We start from the raw sequence: 18,552 nt of genomic DNA, 5'->3' as shown, positions 1-18,552 counted from the left end.
CCCCTTCCTAGCTCTGTCCTGACACCCCATCATGTTTAACTTCAAAAGGTCTAGGGTAAAGACTGTTCATAAGATCGGCCGGCAGTGGGCACACGAAAATGTCGCGTCGCGTCCGTCCTAGAGGAGGGGCCAAGTTTAAACCCCGCCCCTCCAGCTTGAGCTCCGTCACGGTGCTTCTTCTTTCAGGGTAAAGCGCTGCCTGCGTCTCCAAGGCAACGACCGGTTCATGACTTTTCTGAATCTGTTTTTTTTTTCTGGCAGGAGGCTAAGGTGGGGCTCGGGGCGCTGATTTGCGGTCCGCATGGTGGCGGTGGACTGCGGCTGCGTGCAGACCAGGGCAGCGCGAGCGCGGACAGAGCTCAGAGTTGAGGGCGGGAGAATGATTGACGGCGCGCGGGCGGCTGTTACTGACAGCTGAGTAGGGGGAAAGAGGAGAGGTGGTGGGAAGAGCGGGGGCAGTGATTGGCGGTTCGTGGGTGGTGTGGGCAGGGCGCGGAGGGCAGGTTGGCGCGCTGACTGGGGTGACAGCCGCGGTCTGGACTCAGGAGGGAGGAAGGGGCGCGAGTCGGGGGGAAGGTGACAGGCGTGAGGGCCGGCGGTTGGAGGTGGCCGGAGCGGGTTGTGCTCAGCCTCGGTAAATGAGACAGCTGGAGAGCCGCTGCGGTACCAAGAAAGAGAGGGTAGGGACGGCAGCGTGTGCCTGAGGGCGCAGCTGCCAGGCCCCAGGGCGGGGAGCCGTCTCGGCCGCTCCCCGTAACTTTGACCTTTCGGCCTGTTCCAGTGAGGGGGCGGAAGCGTTGCTCCGTTGCCAGCGCTAGTGCTGTATCTGCCTTGCTGCTTTAAACAAAATTGTTTTTTTAACTTTTAAAAGGTGGAATTGCGAAACAGCTGAAGTGCCCCCACGAAAGAGACTTTAAACTTTGCGCTTTGAGGCTCTTCAGGCCCCGGGGTGTCCGGTTGCTCTCAGGAAGAAGGAAGAGGAAAAATTAAGGGAGGAATTCAGAGAGGCATCTGTAAATAAATGAGCAAAAATGCATACACTTAAAATTAGCGATTAATGTGCCACATTTGAGCCAAAGTTTTCCTTTCTGTTTTCTGCATGGGAAAAGTTGGGAAGCTTTATCAACCCATCATTTATGCAGAGGCTGAGAGGAGCTGCAAATGTGACTTTTTTTGTTTTTTAGCCTGGTATGGTCTTTTTTTTTTCTTTGCCTTGCGGGGACGAGGAACAGAAGATGTGAGCCTCTTCCATTCCCTTTCTTAGCTACGAGCAGGGCTTTTTCTCTCCGCACCAGGATCTGCAGACGGAAACGAAAGCTGCACAGGCTGGATGTTTGTTTTTGTAATGTTTTGCAGAGTAAAAAAAAAAAAAAATTGCAACCAAGGAAACTTTCCAGGGTAAAGTCACTTATCTCATTCAGATTTTAGAAAAGTCTTCCTTGTAGTACAAGCAAAACATAGCTGGCCGTGGTGTTTTAAAAAACGGTCTGGTTATAGGAAACTGCAATTTCAAAGACTTTTCAAGCTTTCCATCAAGAACAAATAACTGGTTTTACTTGTTTGTCGGATTGACACCAGTGGATGAATTGAAATATTTATTAAACTCTTGTTTTTATCCTGCCCTCGCTGCCAAGAGACTTGTGCTGAGCTTGAGCATTAATTCGGTTTTTATTAACTTTCTTCCCATTTTCTCATTGGTTTTGCGAATCACATAACTTGAACTTTTAACTACTGAAGATAATTTTTTCCATCCTCCTTGTTACAAAACCCTGAAAGAGTTGTTAAAAAATGTTTAGTTCATTTGTGGTAAAACAAAAATGTAGATTTTGATAATTCAATATTATTTTTTCTCCTTTGCAGAATTGTAGAGGGGGTTTTCTTCCTAAACTCAGTTCTCATCACCTGTCCTTTTCATTTGAAAACAGCAGGGTGTGACTTTTTTGTTTAGGAACTAGTGTTCCAAGGAGATATGGCCATGGTGGCTGGAGGCTGGGGTGACCCTAATGGAGACACTAATGGGGTTAGCAAAGGCTACCCCAGAAATTCAGAAGAAGAGGAAGCATCTCCCCAAGGGGGAATGAGTGATCAGGAACATGGAGAGGAAGATAAACCTGGTATCCAGGTGGACTGTGGTGTCTGTGGGGACAGATCCAGTGGCAAGCATTATGGAGTCTTTACTTGTGAAGGTTGCAAGAGTTTCTTCAAGAGAAGCATCAGGAGAAACCTAAGCTATACATGCAGGTAGTGGAGCTAAATCTCAACTCTGGTTGTTTTATTTTTAAGAAATATATGGACCAGTATTCAAAAGTACTGCTGCTGAAGTTCAGTAGTGCTGCCAGATAGTGCCAAGTGCCTATCCAACCATACAGGTAGCTTGGTGATATAGTCAATATCTCTATAGTTAAGTGATTTAAATTAGGCCAGCAAAAAGATTGTCCTTATACATTTAGTTAAGCTGTTTAGCTTAGCTGTTATATATATTAAGCACCACTGAATATATGTGAATGCTCTTTTTAAAAAGATAAAAATATCCTGGGGTTTAAATATTGACCCAATAGTAGTTTGGGGATATGTAGGCTAAATGGCAAACCTAGCTGGGCTTGTACTCTCCCCCCCTCCCTCTTTTAGAGAGGACTAGACAATGTGGAATTGAGCATGCAGTGCTCCATCTGGATAAGCAGGGGTTTGAATGGGCATGTCTCAAATCTTTGTAGCAAAATATGTTAATGCTGGCTGTCTCCCTGACATGTCTGAATATTCAGTAATAGGCCAACCTAAATTATTTAATCATTGCATGCTGTTATTAGTTTCAGGTAATGAGTTATTTTTCAAACAACTCCACTTTTGTCTTTTATGTTTATATTCGTTTTTGATATACCACTATTACTGAAAAACAGACCTAAGTGGTTTACAATTAAAAAAAATAGACTACTAGGTTTGTAAACTGCTGCTTCATGCAAGTTATCTGCAATTTATTTCATTTTAGAATAGTATTGCCCCTTCTCATTTTTCTGGGTTAATCTGGCACTGGATTCATCACATTTTAAATGTAAATGATACATGATACTTGATTTAGCAGTCCTGAATGGCCATGTACAACATTTTCTACAACCAATCCCTTGCTTATAGAAGTTTAAACCCTGCCCCCTTAATTAAATATTTTGAAATAGGCTGAATTTGGTCATGAACAATTTTTACTGCCAATAGGGAAAAAGACAAGATTTAGATTAAACTTAAAATAACAAGGAATATAATTTCATATAGTGGTTACTTTGAAAGCTTTAAGGGGCCCTTTTACTAAAGCTTAGCACACACTAACTGCTGGATTCTATATAGCGTACCTAGCATTCTGCGCTGAAATCTTAATTGTATTCCATAACATGCATATCTTAATTGGTTAAGCTAATCAAAGTTGGTAATAGCACCTAATGAGCAATAACGAGTACTAATTGGCAATGATTAGAATTTACACACACAATTTGCTAAGCATATTCTGTAATGAACTGTACCTAAATTCTAATGTGCATTCAAACGGGGAGTGGTTTTGGGCAGGGAAATGGGCATTTTATGGGCATTCCAAAATTTAGGCGCACAATTATAGAATATGGCTCAGTGCGTGTAAATCTACGTGCAGGGAATTATACCACATTTTTGTTGGTGTAAATGGAGGTGTGTAGTTTTAGGTGCTAAGATATCAACTAAGCAGATTCTATATACTGCGCCTAAATCTAGGTGCTGCTTATAGAATACGCTTAGCTGGAAATGTTTACTGCACGGATTTTTTAGGCGCCTTATATAGAATTAGGCCCTAAATGCTGCACATCCTATTTTATACCTATGGACACATGGCACTTGCAGTAAGCTTTAGTAAAAGATCCCCTAAATTGGTTGGTCTTGACTTTAGTTCTGTAAAGATTTGTGGAGGTCATCAATTAATGTGTTGTCATTTGGAGTTGATGTTTATTTGGGTTAATGTGAAGTCTTATGCAATGACAACAGAGTAGACTCTTGCTGTGCAATTTAAGGGCTAGATTTACTTAGCAGCACTATGGGTGCGTTAGCATTGTTAATGCATGTAAATGGTGTGCGCGCATTAAACGCTAATGCGCCAATAGAAATTGTATAGGCACGTTAGCGTTTAACGTGCCTTAAATTTACAGGCTTGTTAAAAACGCTAATGCACCTTAATAAACACACCCCTAAAAGTTGGTAAAATGTTGTGCAAATGATAATAGTAAAAATAAAGGAAAGAATTGCATTATGACAATAGGTCAGATCTGGAGGTTAAAAATAGTTGGGAGCTGCTTTTTTGAAGATATCAAACATTGTTGCAGTTCTTTACAGTTTTATGGTCTATGCTATTTTGTTGCTAACTCCTAAATTTGCTCATTTTGGCCTTAATTAAAAGGAAGACAAGTCCTCTTCTGCAGTGGTTCAGAGTCAGAACTTTGTGAAGATACCAGTGGAATAATAACAAAGTGTAACAAAGATGTTGGTTTGTGTATGAACATCTTATGTTACTTATTTCACAGTAGTTTAAATCTATAGAAATATTGATCCCTTTTTAACAGTGCACACAATGTGGATCGTAGAATGCAATTATTTTATATTTATAGAAAATGCTTTCTTGTTGCTTTTCTCATTATTACTAATGGAGTTTATACATTTAGGGGGCAATTAAAAATGCCTTTGTAAAATAGGGTTCCCGAGCTAAATGCTCACGCATTTATACCTGATCTCAAAAAGGTATAAATATATTCTTGTACTGTACACTTGTAACTGGGTATTTGATGAAATAAGTACATACATCATAATTCCTGCTCTGCCCAAAATATGCCCCCAGGAATGCCTGTTCACTGATCTTGTTTGCTGTGTGCCTGCTTTGTACACTTCTATGCAGTTGCACAGTTTTCTTGAAAGCCTTTAATCAACTGTTTATATGTGAATATTTTGTATATTTCTTCTTTGATTGATGTGTTGGTACATATGCCAGGAAAAAAATCGCTCTCTTTTAGGAACTGTGCTTTAATCACAACCATATGTCTGGACTGTCGCTGTTAAAAATGAGACTTTTTCTGCCATGCCAAAATCTTTCCTGAATTTTGGTCAATTCCTTTTAAGACCTTTTTAACTTGTATTGTTTTCAAAACTTCTTTTGAGTCTCTTGCCTTTATAATTTACTTGTTCATTCTCTTTTAGTATTCAGGTCCCCCCTTTACCTGCCTTTATTGCTTATACTCTTATTTATTAACATCTTTTTGCCTTTATGTGCAAGTTACTGTTCATCTTAATAGTGAAGAGCTCTGGCACAATCATAAGGGAGCTTTGGAAACGGTAGTTCTCACCTTAAAACATAAGGTTTTTTTTTTTAAGAATAAGTTGAGATTCTGAAATAGTGGTTTTGGACAAGTAATCCTAGTTCAGGTGACATATACAGTTAGGATGGCAACAGTGATGTTATTTCTACTTTTTTTTGCATTTCCTTCTTAGCCAATTGATAAATCTTATCTTAAAATACATAAATACATCCTTACATGGGAGTAGATTCAGTAAATCGTGTGGAAAAAAAATTATACGTTGAGTGTTATTCTATAAATTGTATCTGCACTTTATAGAATAGCACCTAAGCACTTAATCTATGCCTGACTTAGGGCGCCTCCATTTATACCCGCTAAAAACAGGTGTAAATGCCGGCGACTAATTTATGCATGTAACTCATAGGAACGGCCTCGAAATGCCCCTTTTCAAGTTACGCACTATAGGAGTTACGCTCACATTGGTATAGAATACGATGTGTGCGTAACTCCCAATTAATGCCATTAAGGCATTTATTGGCGCTGATTAGCTCAATTAAGCTGCATTCACAACTTTAGTTACCATATATAGAATCTGGGGGAATGGCGTGCATTCACTTCTTCAGGTGATCCAAAGTTATGATTGGAATTACCCCCCCTCCTTCACCCCCATATTTCTAAAATGTATTTATTTCCACAACAAATGTTTGTGGACAAAGGGAATACTACTGAGGTCTTTGAGACTAAAAACCTATGCCTCAGATCATTTTGGATCCAAAATTTATTTCATTCTTGACTTTTTATGAAGGGCAGAGTAAGGGCTGCTGAACGTTTTTGCTTTTCACTTTTTTTTTTAAAGAACTTTGATAAGAACAGCAGGTGTTTAGGTTACAGTTCTTTTTTTCTTATTTCCATTCTGATTAACTATTTCCCCCTATTCAGAACTACTGTGACATTTTGAATGGAATGTTATTGAAAAGTTAAATATGTCCAGTGTTTATGTTCATTTATAAACATTCTCCAACTGTAACTAGTTTTGCCCAAATATAATTTTTCTTGTCTGATTTAAAAAAAAAAATTAAATCTGTTAGTAGACATTTTAGCAGAAACTTTTGAGATATAGCAGTTTAATGTCAGTTATCTCAGAAATAAGGTCATTGATATCTAGTGCACCAGGCTATATTTTAGAAGTAATAAGACAAATCTATGGTCTTTCTTTTTTGATTGGAGGGATTTTTAAATTATATTAATATTAGTTTTAGTCAGGGAAACTTTAGAAAACATTTATTGTGTTTTGAATATTGAGTTATTGAAATGCTCAAACACATGAGTGATTTTTGATGGTAAAACCAATCAGCAGTGTAGAATGCTATATTCCTGCTGAAATGGGGTTGTTTAAAAACCTTGAAATACTTCTAGCCTTAATAATGTATTTTTATTGGGACAAAAGTTGGTTTTGAAAAATTCCAAAGTTAACATGTTACCCTCAATTTTAAGTATAGTCTACTGTAGCAGTTAAAGAAGATTTACTGTTACTGAGAGCACCGTGTTGGACTGGTCTTACATACAGCCTTATACATTCAGCTTTAAATACAGACAGTGCACTAGGTCACATTCCTGGGACACTGACAAGTTCTTACATGCACAGAAACATAGCATACATAGAAACCTGCAAGGCGTGTGGTATTACATCTGGGGTTCAAATAAAATGAAAGTGAATAAAACAGAAGCCAGGAACACTTCTGATTAAACTTTGCCCACATCATGTGAACATCTTGATATTAAAAACGCAGCCAGTACAATCTAAGTACCCAAATGTAAATTCTGAAATAACTGCTAATTCCGTTTGGCAGTTTGTCTCTTAACATTAGGTTACAGATAAAGTATTAAGGCGCGGTAGGCCTATTGTAGGTCTACAACGTGGTGAAAGGGCCCTACCGTGGGATGTGCTGAGGCGTTCCGTGATATTTTCCTGCTCAGCATGTACTAAAACCACAATAGGTGGCAGTAAGGGCTCCCACATTAATGACCATGTGCTATTGTGGAAATTAGCTTGTGGCTGTTACAATAAAATATAGCACAGTGGCCATTTTACTGCCACACTAAAAGTGGCTGCAGCGTACACGCTGACACCAGCACCGGACACAGCATGACTTGGTAAAAGGACCCTTAAGTGTTTTTCTTTATTTCATATTAGAACATTAACGTCCTACCCCCTATCTCTCATGCCTGATATGAACTGTTTATTCAACTGACTTTATAATGTACTTCAACATTTATGAACTTTAATGTAATAATATGTTGTATTTCTCATTCCGGAAATGGCGATCGCCATTACGGCATACTGTAAGCCGCATTGAGCCTGCAAATAGATGGGAAAATGTGGGATACAAATGCAACAAATAAATATGTACTAAAAATGAAATAAAAGATTAAAGCATTCTGAAAGAAAGCTGTCTCTGGCTTATTTTAGATAGCTGATTTAATTTAGTGTCCAATGTTCCCATCAATGTGTTCCCATAGGGCTTATTACGGATACATTAGACACTAAAGGGTTAAAATATATAGAGGACTATGTCTTACTATAAGGTATGGTTGTTCACAGGAAAACTGAATAGCAGGATACAACATACAATTGGTGGCCAATGGTTAATTGTAAAATCTGTAAACATGCTTTAGTTGGCACCACATTCTTACCAAAGCAGAGGTTATTGTGTATGTCTTGCTGTTTATTTTGTACTGAAGGTAAACTAGCCATATGTGCAAGAGAAGCAGCAATGCTTTACTCTCTTGACTAGCTTAAAATGGCCACAATGTTCTAGGAAATAGTTGAAATTCTTTAAATGTCTGGCAAAGATGATTTTAAAGAAAAAGACTGCTCATTCAACTAATTCTATCCTCTTAGACAGCTTGAAAACATTTGCTAACTCTGTTTGTTTGAGTTTTTTCATGTGGAAAAATATAGGGCAGTTTGGGGCCCAAAAGAACAAAATCATAGTTCAATGTTTTACCTAAATGTTTTTAAAATTATAAGATTTATGAAATAGTCATTTGGGTGATTATCATAAGTTAGGTAACACAGTTCTCCGAGGACAAGCAGGCTGCTTGTTCTCACTGATGGGTGACGTCCACGGCAGCCCCTCCAATCGGAAACTTCACTAGCAAAGGCCTTTGCTAGCTCTCGCACGCCCATGCGCACCGCGCATGCGCAGCCATCTTCCCGCCCGAACCGGCTCGTGTTCGTCAGTCTTTTGTCTGCGCTCAGGACGGTTGTGTTTTGCCGCCGTTTCGTGCCCCTCAAGTTGACCCTCGCGCGTCTTCGCGATTTCGCTAAAGAAAAAAAAAGAGAGACCTTCGGTCTTTGTCCCATCCCGTGTGTCCAGCTTTTCCCCCAGCGTAAGTTTCCTTTCGCTTTCGGGATAGGCCTTTTTGGCCTCGGTACGGGTTTTCTCTCCCTTATTTTTGGTGCCTTTCGTCGTCATCGCGAATTTTGATTTCGCCGGCGTGATTTTTCCGCCCATGTCATTGAAGTCTCCCAGCGGCTTCAAAAAGTGCACCCAGTGCGCCCGGGTAATCTCGCTCACTGATAGGCACGCTTCGTGTCTTCAGTGTCTGGGGGCTGGGCACCGCCTGCAGGCCTGCAGTCTTTGTGCTCTTTTACAAAAGAGGACTCAGGTAGCGAGATTGGCCCAGTGGAACGTGTTGTTCTCGGGCTCTTCATCGACAACAGCACAGGACGCATCGAGTGCATCGACGTCGACAGCATCGAAGTCTTCGACCTTGGCATCGACTGCATCGTCGGTACCGAGACTTCGGAAGGCTGCGTCAACGTCGCTGATGTCGTTGGACAGTGGTGCTTCGACTGGAGTGCAGGTGAGGGCTGTCCATTCCCCTGCTGGTGGCGGTGAGCCTTCGGGTGGGTCTCCTCCTGCCCTGAGGGCTCCTGCGGTACAGCCCCCCCCCCCCCGTGAGACTGACCTTCTTCGGCCTCGGCCCCGAGGAAGAGACGGTTGGATTCTACTTCCTCCTCGTCGGTATCGGGAAGCTCCAGTGACATGCTTCATTTGAAGAAATCAAAGAAGCATCGACACCGGTCTCCTTCCCGCCTCGGTACCGAGAGCTCTGGGTCGCCGAGGGAGTCGGCACCCAGTAGGCATCGGCTCACCCTCTGTTCAGGAGGTGTCGATGCGCTCCACCTTGGACAGCCCGCAACCGCCTCCACGCCCGGAACAGACTCTGACCTCGACGCCTGCATCGGCTTCCCAGTTTTTCTCCACAGCAGCTCTGCACAAGAGTCTCCGGGCCGTTCTTCCAGAGATTCTGGGAGAGCTGTTGCGCCCTTCTCCTCCCGGTACCGTTGAGCGAGGCGACGGCTGGCCCTTTGCCCGGGGTGAGGTCTCCGACATCTGCGGCCGCCTCCCAGGAAGACTCCCCGATAACGTCGGTGGAGGGAACTTCGCCGGTGCTGGTGAGGGAGTCTACCTCTCGGCGCTCCCACCGTGGCCGTGTTTCCACAGAGTCGAGTCGGGCACGGCTTCAGACGCAGGTTCATGAACTTGTGTCTGATACCGATGGTGAGGCCTCGTGGGAGGAGGAGGAGGACATCAGATATTTCTCTGACGAGGAGTCTGATGGCCTTCCTTCTAATCCCACTCCCTCCCCTGAAAGGCAGCTTTCTCCTCCCGAGAGTCTGTCTTTCACGGCCTTTGTCCGGGAGATGTCTATGGCCATCCCCTTCCCGGTGGTCGTGGAGGATGAGCCCAGGGCTGAGATGTTTGAGCTCTTGGACTATCCTTATCCACCTAAGGAAGCGTCCACAGTACCCATGCATCATGTCCTAAAAAGGACATTGCTGGCGAACTGGACCAAGCCTCTAACTAATCCACACATTCCCAAGAAAATCGAATCCCAGTACCGGATCCATGGGGACCCAGAGCTGATGCACACTCAGTTGCCTCACGACTCTGGTGTGGTGGATCTGGCCCTAAAGAAGGCTGAGTTCTAGGGAGCATGCTTCGGCGCCCCCGGGCAAGGACTCTAGAACCTTAGACTCCTTTGGGAGGAAGGCCTACCATTCTTCTATGCTCGTGGCCAAGATTCAGTCCTACCAGCTCTACACGAGCATCCACATGCGGAACAATGTGCGGCAGTTGGCGGGCTTGGTGGACAAGCTCCCTTCTGAGCAAGCCAAGCCGTTTCAGGAGGTGGTCAGGCAGCTGAAGGCGTGCAGAAAATTCCTGGCCAGAGGGGTATATGATACCTTTGATGTTGCGTCCAGGGCCGCTGCTCAAGGTGTGGTGATGCGCAGACTCTCATGGCTGCGTGCCTCCGACCTGGAGAATAGAATCCAGCAGCGGATTGCGGACTCCCCTTGCCGAGCGGACAACATTTTTGGAGAAAAAGTCGAACAGGTGGTAGAACAGCTCCACCAGCGGGATAACGCTTTCGACAAATTCTCCCGCCGGCAGCCTTCAGCATCTACCTCTTCAGGTAGACGTTTTTATGGGGGAAGGAGGACTGTTCCCTACTCTTCTGGTAAGCGTAGGTACAATCCTCCCTCTCGACAGCCTGCGGCCCAGGCTAAGCCCCAGCGCGCTCGCTCTCGTCAGCAGTGTGCGCCTCAGCAAGGCCCCACAGCTCCCCAGCAAAAGCAGGGGGGCGAGCTTTTGACTGGCTCCAGAAGAGCATAGCCGATGTCAAGGTGTCCGTGCCGGGCGATCTGCCGGTCGGGGGGAGGTTGAAAGTTTTTCACCAAAGGTGGCCTCTCATAACCTCTGACCAGTGGGTTCTCCAAATAGTCCGACAAGGATACACCCTCAATTTGACCTCGAAGCCTCCAAATTGCCCACCGGGAGCTCAGTCCTTCAGCTTCCAGCACAAGCAAATACTTGCAGAGGAACTCTCCGCCCTTCTCAGCGCCAATTCGGTCGAGCCCTTGCCACCGGGGCAAGAAGGGCTGGGATTCAATTCCAGGTACTTCCTTGTGGAAAAGAAAACAGGGGGGATGCGTCCCATCCTAGACCTAAGGGCCCTGAACAAATATCTGGTCAAGGAAAAGTTCAGGATGCTTTCCCTGGGCACCCTTCTTCCCATGATTCAGCAAAACGATTGGCTATGCTCTCTGGACTTAAAGGATGCTTATACACACATCCCGATACTGCCAGCTCACAGACAGTATCTTCGATTTCGTCTGGGATCACGTCACTTCCAGTACTGTGTGCTACCCTTTGGGCTCGCCTCTGCGCCCAGAGTGTTCACGAAGTGCCTAGCTATGGTAGCAGCAGCGCTTCGCAGGCTCGGAGTGCACGTGTTCCCTTATCTCGATGATTGGCTGGTGAAGAACACTTCCGAGGCAGGAGCTCTACAGTCCATGCAGATGACTATTCGACTCCTGGAGCTACTAGGGTTTGTGATAAATTACCCAAAGTCCCACCGTCTCCCAGTACAGAGACTCGAATTCATAGGAGCTCTGCTGGATTCTCGGACGGCTCGTGCCTATCTCCCGGAGACGAGGGCCAGCAATCTGCTGTCCCTCGTCTCCCGGGTATGAGTGTCCCAGCAGATCACAGCTCGGCAGACGTTGAGATTGCTTGGCCACATGGCCTCCACAGTCCATGTGACTCCCATGGCTCGTCTTCACATGCGATCTGCTCAATGGACCCTAGCTTCCCAGTGGTTTCAGGCTGCTGGGGATCTAGAGGACGTGATCCACCTGTCCACGAGTTTTCTCAAATCCCTGTACTGGTGGACGATTCGGGCCAATTTGACTCTGGGATGCCCCTTCCAAATTCCTCAGCCACAAAAGGTGCTGACTACGGATGCGTCTCTCCTGGGGTGGGGAGCTCATGTCGATGGACTTCACACCCAAGGAAGCTGGTCCCTCCAGGAACGCGATCTGCAGATCAATCTCCTGGAGTTACGAGCGGTCTGGAACGCTCTGAAGGCTTTCAGAGATCGGCTGTCCCACCAAATTATCCAAATTCAGACAGACAACCAGGTTGCCATGTATTACATCAACAAGCAGGGGGGCACCGGATCTCGCCCCCTGTGTCAGGAAGCCGTCAGCATGTGGCTCTGGGCTCGCCATTATGGCATGTGGCTCCAAGCCACATATCTGGCAGGCGTAAACAACAGTCTGGCTGACAGGTTGAGTAGGATTATGCAACCTCACGAGTGGTTGCTCAATTCCGGAGTAGTGCGCCAGATCTTCCAAGTGTGGGGCACCCCCTTGGTAGATCTCTTCGCATCTCGAGCCAACCACAAGGTCCCTCAGTTCTGTTCCAGACTTCAGGCCCACGGTCGACTGGCATCGGATGCCTTCCTCCTGGATTTGGGGGGAAGGTCTGCTGTATGCTTATCCTCCCATACCTCTGGTGGGGAAGACTTTGTTGAAACTCAAACAAGACCGGGGCACCATGATTCTGATTGCTCCCTTTTGGCCGCGTCAGATCTGGTTCCCTCTTCTTCTGGAGTTGTCCTCCGAAGAACCGTGGAGATTGGAGTGTTTTCCGACCCTCATCACACAGGACGAAGGGGCGCTTCTGCATCCCAACCTCCAGTCGCTGGCTCTCACGGCCTGGATGTTGAGAGCGTAGACTTTGCCTCTTTGGGTCTGTCAGAGGGTGTCTCCCGTGTCTTGCTTGCTTCCAGAAAAGATTCCACTAAGAGGAGTTACTTCTTTTTATGGAGGAGGTTTGCCGTCTGGTGTGACAGCAAGGCCTTAGATCCTCGCTCTTGTCCTACACAGACCCTGCTTGACTACCTTCTGCACTTGTCTGAGTCTGGTCTCAAGACCAACTCTGTAAGGGTTCACCTTAGCGCAATCAGTGCATACCATTACCGTGTGGAAGGTAAGCCGATCTCAGGACAGCCTTTAGTTGTTCGCTTCATGAGAGGTTTGCTTTTGTCAAAGCCCCCCGTCAAACCTCCTACAGTGTCATTGGATCTCAATGTCGTTCTCACCCAGCTGATGAAACTTCCTTTTGAGCCACTGAACTCCTGACATCTGAAGTACTTGACCTGGAAGGTCATTTTCTTGGTGGCAGTTACTTCAGCTCGTAGAGTCAGTGAGCTTCAGGCCCTGGTAGCCCAGGCCCCTTACACCAAATTTCATCATAATAGAGTAGTCCTCCGCACTCACCCTAAGTTCTTGCCGAAGGTAGTGTCGGAGTTCCATCTGAACCAGTCAATTGTCTTGCCAACATTTTTTCCCCGTCCTCATTCCTGCCCTGCTGAACGTCAGCTGCACACATTGGACTGCAAAAGAGCATTGGCCTTCTATCTGGAGCGGACACAGCCCAACAGACAGTCCGCCCAATTGTTTGTTTCTTTTGATCCCAACAGGAGGTGAGTGGCTGTGGGGAAACGCACCATATTCAATTGGCTAGCAGATTGCATTTCCTTCACTTACGCCCAGGCTGGGCTGGCTCTTGAGGGTCATGTCACGGCTCACAATGTCAGAGCCATGGCTGCGTCAGTGTCCCACTTGAAGTCAGCCACTATTGAAGAGATCTGCAAAGCTGCGACGTGGTCATCTGTCCACACATTCACATCTCATTACTGCCTGCAGCAGGATACCCGATGCGACAGTCGGTTCGGGCAGTCAGTGCTTCAGAATCTGTTCGGGGTTTAGAATCCAACTCCACCCCCCTAGGCCCATGTTTTATTCTGTTCCAGGCTACACTCTCTGTTAGTTGGATAAGTTTTTAGGTCAATCTCAGTTATGTCCTCGCCGTTGCGAGGCCCAATTGACCATGTTTGTTGTTTTGAGTGAGCCTGGGGGCTAGGGATACCCCATCAGTGAGAACAAGCAGCCTGCTTGTCCTCGGAGAAAGCGAATGCTACATACCTGTAGAAGGTATTCTCCGAGGACAGCAGGCTGATTGTTCTCACAAACCCGCCCGCCTCCCCTTTGGAGTTGTGTCTTCCCTTGTCTTTGTCTTGCTACTTACGGGACTGACGAACACGAGCCGGTTCGGGCGGGAAGACGGCCGCGCATGCGCGGTGCGCATGGGCGCGCGAGAGCTAGCAAAGGCCTTTGCTAGTGAAGTTTCCGATTGGAGGGCCTGCCGTGGACGTCACCCATCAGTGAGAACAATCAGCCTGCTGTCCTCGGAGAATACCTTCTAAAGGTATGTAGCATTCGCTTTCTAGTAGTATTAAAACAGCAATAGTAGCAATATATTTTTACCTTAATTGACAAATATAAAAGATGGTAACTTTAATTACTGAATAGATAACTAGAACTCTTGAAAGCTTCTCTTAGGAGGTCTTTTACTAAAGCTTAGCTCGAGTTATCTCGAGCTAAGCTTTAGTAAAAGACCCCCTTAGCTTGGTAACTATTACAGAGCTAAGGGGCCCTTTTAATAAAGCTTAGGGCCCTGTTTACTAAGGCACACTAGTGTTTTTAGCATGCGCTAATGCTAGACATATATTCCTTTGAGTGTCTGTAGTGTTAGTGTGTTCTGTTTAGTACATGCTAAAAATATTAGTGCGCCTACAGTGTGGCTTAGTAAACAGGGCCCGTAGTGTGCGCTAATGAACATTATCATGTACTAAGTGCCATGTAGCCCATAAGCATAAAATAGGATGCACAGCATTCAGTGTGCGCTAAGCTGTTAGTAAAAGGGCCCCTAATTTTGGGGTGCTGTTCTTATTAGCACAGGCTTGTGTGACATGTAATGACCTGAAGAATGCAATGAGAAGGAGTTCTTTTTTAACCCAAACAAAATATATAATCATAGCGAAAGGTGTATGTGTTTAATAAAAAAAAAAAGTATAAAATGTAAGAATTTAAAAATAAGGGAATGTGGGAATAAAACAGAAATTGGAGGCAATACAGCAAAGAACCAGTATGTGCTGTTTTGTTTCAAAATAAAAAGCAATAACATTTTTTTTCTTTTTGTAAAACTTAACAGGTTGCATTTTTTTGTTTTGTTTTTGTAGTCTAATTGTCACAATTTAAATCCGCCAGAAGATTTTATCTATAAATACAATATTAAAAACCAACCTTGGAAAACACTGGAAAATCAAAAGAAAACTCAGATTGTATGTTTTTAAAAATTTTTTGTTATTTGCAATGTGTTTTGAGGTTGGTTTTTGATAGCTTAGAAAGACGAACAGTTTATGCACAGGCAGTGTGTTTTTAACAGCATGTCTCCTTGGGCATTAAGATGTAGAAAAGATATAATAGTCTTATTACATTTGTTTTACATTTAAATAAATGAAAAGTAGCAGCTGTAGCAGTTTTGTCCAAAACTTATCCCCTTCATTTTAAATATTTTCAATTATGCTGCATTATCTTTTATTCCTGATAACCTTCTTATTGTAACCTTCTTGAAGAATTTACCTCTTTGTAATATAAAATTACTTATTAAAGATCATCTTTTGACACCTTACTTTCAGGTCAAACCGTGACTGCCAGATAGACCAACATCACCGAAACCAATGCCAATACTGCCGCTTGAAGAAATGTTTCCGGGTGGGAATGAGAAAAGAAGGTAAGATGTTACATAGGTTTGGTAGAAAGAAATGAGATATCACATCACTGAGTTAGTTTTGCAGTTATTGAGCTGTTACTGGTTTACCCCCGTTTACTAAGCTGCGCGGCAGTGCTGACACAGCCCATTCAAAGTGAATGGACTGTCAGCATTAGTGCATGGCAACTGCTAGTGCAGCTTAGTAAACAGAGAGGTTGGTGCTTTTTGAAATAGTTGTATACTAACTCTTCAGTTAATAAAATTAATTTTCATGTTCCTACTAATGTTTTTATCTTGATTTTCAAATCTTACTGATAATAGTATTCTACAATTAATTTGATAATTCCAACTAATGAAAATATATCATTCCTTGTCACTTGCAGCAGATGAATCCAGGAACTAGTGGGGTTAAGTCCACCTACCAGCAGGTGGAGATAGAAGTAAACAAACTAAAGGCAGTGATGCCAGACAGCCAGCTCCTTCCTCAGTTATTATGTCTCTATCTCAGCAGGTGGTGGATGGCTTTTTCTCCAGCTCCTGGGCCCAAGGCCTCTGAGGGTGCTCCTGGGCTGGTGGCCAGTTTGAGCCGGGGTGGCGGACTGGTGGTGTCCCCTTTGGCAGCATATGCAGTTGCTGGGTCCCTGCTGCACCTCAAATTCCCTCTAAACAGGTTTTTGCTGATCCTTTCCTTCCCTGTTTGTTTCTGCCTCCTCACTAAAAAAAAAAAAAAAAGATAACCATAGAATTTGTTTAAAAAAGAAACGGAGAAGCACAGGGAAGTGTGTTTTTGCTGAGAGCATTTTTATGTTACTGCTGTCCGAGTCCTGTGTTCTGTTGCCTGCTTGTCTGAGCTTGCCTCGAAGTGGAGTCGGAGAGTTTTTTTTCTTCGGCTCAGCTGTCAGTTCCCGCACTTTCCCGGTCCGGGGTAAGTCCTGATGGGTTCCTGTTCGGGGGCGGCCGATGGCAGCGGAGGCGGTAAAACGCTGTTCCCGATGTGGGAAACGGCGTTTGGCGGTGGGCCTTTGCAGTGCAGGGTGCGCTGATTTGGCAAGACTCGACGGAGCGGTGGACCCTCTCCCCCCCGAGAACGTGCTTTCCCGCCCAGAGCCTGGCGATTCTCGCACCATTTTGCGATCGGTCACGGAGCCGGCTCTGGTAGCGGTTTTGGGCAAAGCTTCTTCTCCGCTGGTAGGGGAGTTGGGGGGGGGCGTCAGGCACTGTGGGCGGTGGTGCAGGTGCCATGGCTGCGACCTCCTCCATTGCGGGGGAGGGGCTTTCGCCAGAGTTTATTTTGTTACTCCATCAGGCGTTTTTGTTGAAAAGGGCCTTGCCCCCCCCCCTCACGCGGCTGCGACAGCTTTTGCCTTTGATCCTCTCAGGGGGTCTGGGGGTAACCAAGAGATTTGGGTTTTTCCCCAGAGGATTTCTCCTCCCTTAAAAAGCCTAGGCTTTCTTTGTGGTCTGAGGAGGGGTCCTGCATACAACCGCCTGCAGCTTCCTCCATGGTGACTCTCTCAGAGCAGATGGGGGTAGAGGACGTGGAGGATGGTGTCCTCACTGACCAACCGGAGGACTCTTCTGCCGTGAGGATGTTCCATAAGGAGGGGTTGTCCTCCTTTATCTCTCAGGCGCTGGAAGCCCTGAATATAGAGGACCCTGAGATTGCGGCTTCTCAGGCGGTCAACCCCAAGATGGCTAGTACCAGACGACCTTCTAAGGCCTTTCCGGTACATGAAGCTATTGAAGAGTTGATTTCGGCCCAGTGGGCAAATCCGGATGGGGGGGCTGAACGTAGCCAGGGCTATGGCCAAGCTGTATCCGGTTTCAGCGGACCGTTTAGAGCAGTTTGCTCAACGTAGGGTGGATGCCCTGGTGACGGCGGTCACTAAGAAGACTACTCTTCCAGTGGAAGGTGGTGTGGCACTTAAGGATATGCAAGACAGATGGCTAGAGGCCTCTTTAAAACGTGCCTTTGAGGTGGCCGCTTTGACACTTCAAGCTTCTGTTTGTAGTTCTTATGCAGCTAGAGCTTGTCTCAGTTGGCTACATTCTGTCATGGATTCGATTTCGGAGTCTGATATGCCAGGAACTCCTCAGATGTCACTGATGGATATTGGGCTGGCGTACTTGGCGGATGCCTTGTATGGTTTGGTCTGTGCTTCAGCCAAACTCATGGCCTTGACCGTTTCCTCTCTGCATCTTCTGTGGCTCCGTCATTGGACCGCAGATATGGCCTCTAAGCAACAGCTCATTAAATTGCCTTTCCAAGGGAAATTGCTTTTTGGGGAAGACCTAGAAAAGAGTGTTAAAGATTTAGGGGATTCCAAATCTCAGCGTCTTCTGGAGGATAGACCAAAGTCTACTTCCAGGCAGGGAGCCTCGAGGTCACGTTTCAGAGAGATGCGACTGTATCGCCAGGGGCGGTCCAACACAGCCTTTCAGCATCCTCGTTTTGGGCAGCGTTCTTCCTTTCGCAGCGAGAAGCGTCCGGCTGGACCCCCCTCTTGTCGGGTCTCTATCTCGGGCCTCCCAATGATGGGGCGCAGGTCCACTCGGGAGGAGAGCAGATCGGTGGTCGGCTTTGTCTGTTTCTTCTAGAGTGGGCCAGAATTACTTCGGACCAGTGGGTCCTTGATGTGGTGCGAGAAGGTTACAAGCTAGAATTCATCTCTCCCTTCGCAGACTTTTTTTCTGGAGTCCCGCTGTGTATTGTGGGCCAGGAGGTTCTGCAGTGTTTATTTATTGCATTTGTATCCCACATTTTCCCACCTATTTGCAGG

General features: G+C 45.5%; 1 protein-coding gene across 2 annotated transcripts in view; it reads left to right on the top strand.

Annotated features, from left to right (window-relative positions):
• The first annotated feature begins 215 nt into the window (after positions 1-215).
• NR2F6 (nuclear receptor subfamily 2 group F member 6) overlaps positions 216-18,552 on the top strand; it is an 82,165-nt gene continuing 63,828 nt past the window's right edge. Inside the window, exons 1-3 of one of the 2 annotated variants that reach the window (XM_030217580.1) lie at positions 216-1,792; positions 1,916-2,241; positions 15,699-15,793. In XM_030217580.1, coding sequence (XP_030073440.1) covers positions 1,970-2,241; positions 15,699-15,793 — 367 coding nt within the window. In that variant the 5' untranslated portion in view covers positions 216-1,792; positions 1,916-1,969. The other variant, XM_030217581.1, reaches the window with a different exon arrangement.

This window comes from Microcaecilia unicolor, chromosome 11 (genome assembly GCF_901765095.1).
Source record: "Microcaecilia unicolor chromosome 11, aMicUni1.1, whole genome shotgun sequence".
Lineage (NCBI taxonomy): Eukaryota > Metazoa > Chordata > Amphibia > Gymnophiona > Siphonopidae > Microcaecilia > Microcaecilia unicolor.
Note: the sequence above shows the minus strand (reverse complement) of the source record. Positions and strands in the feature narration are given on the sequence as shown.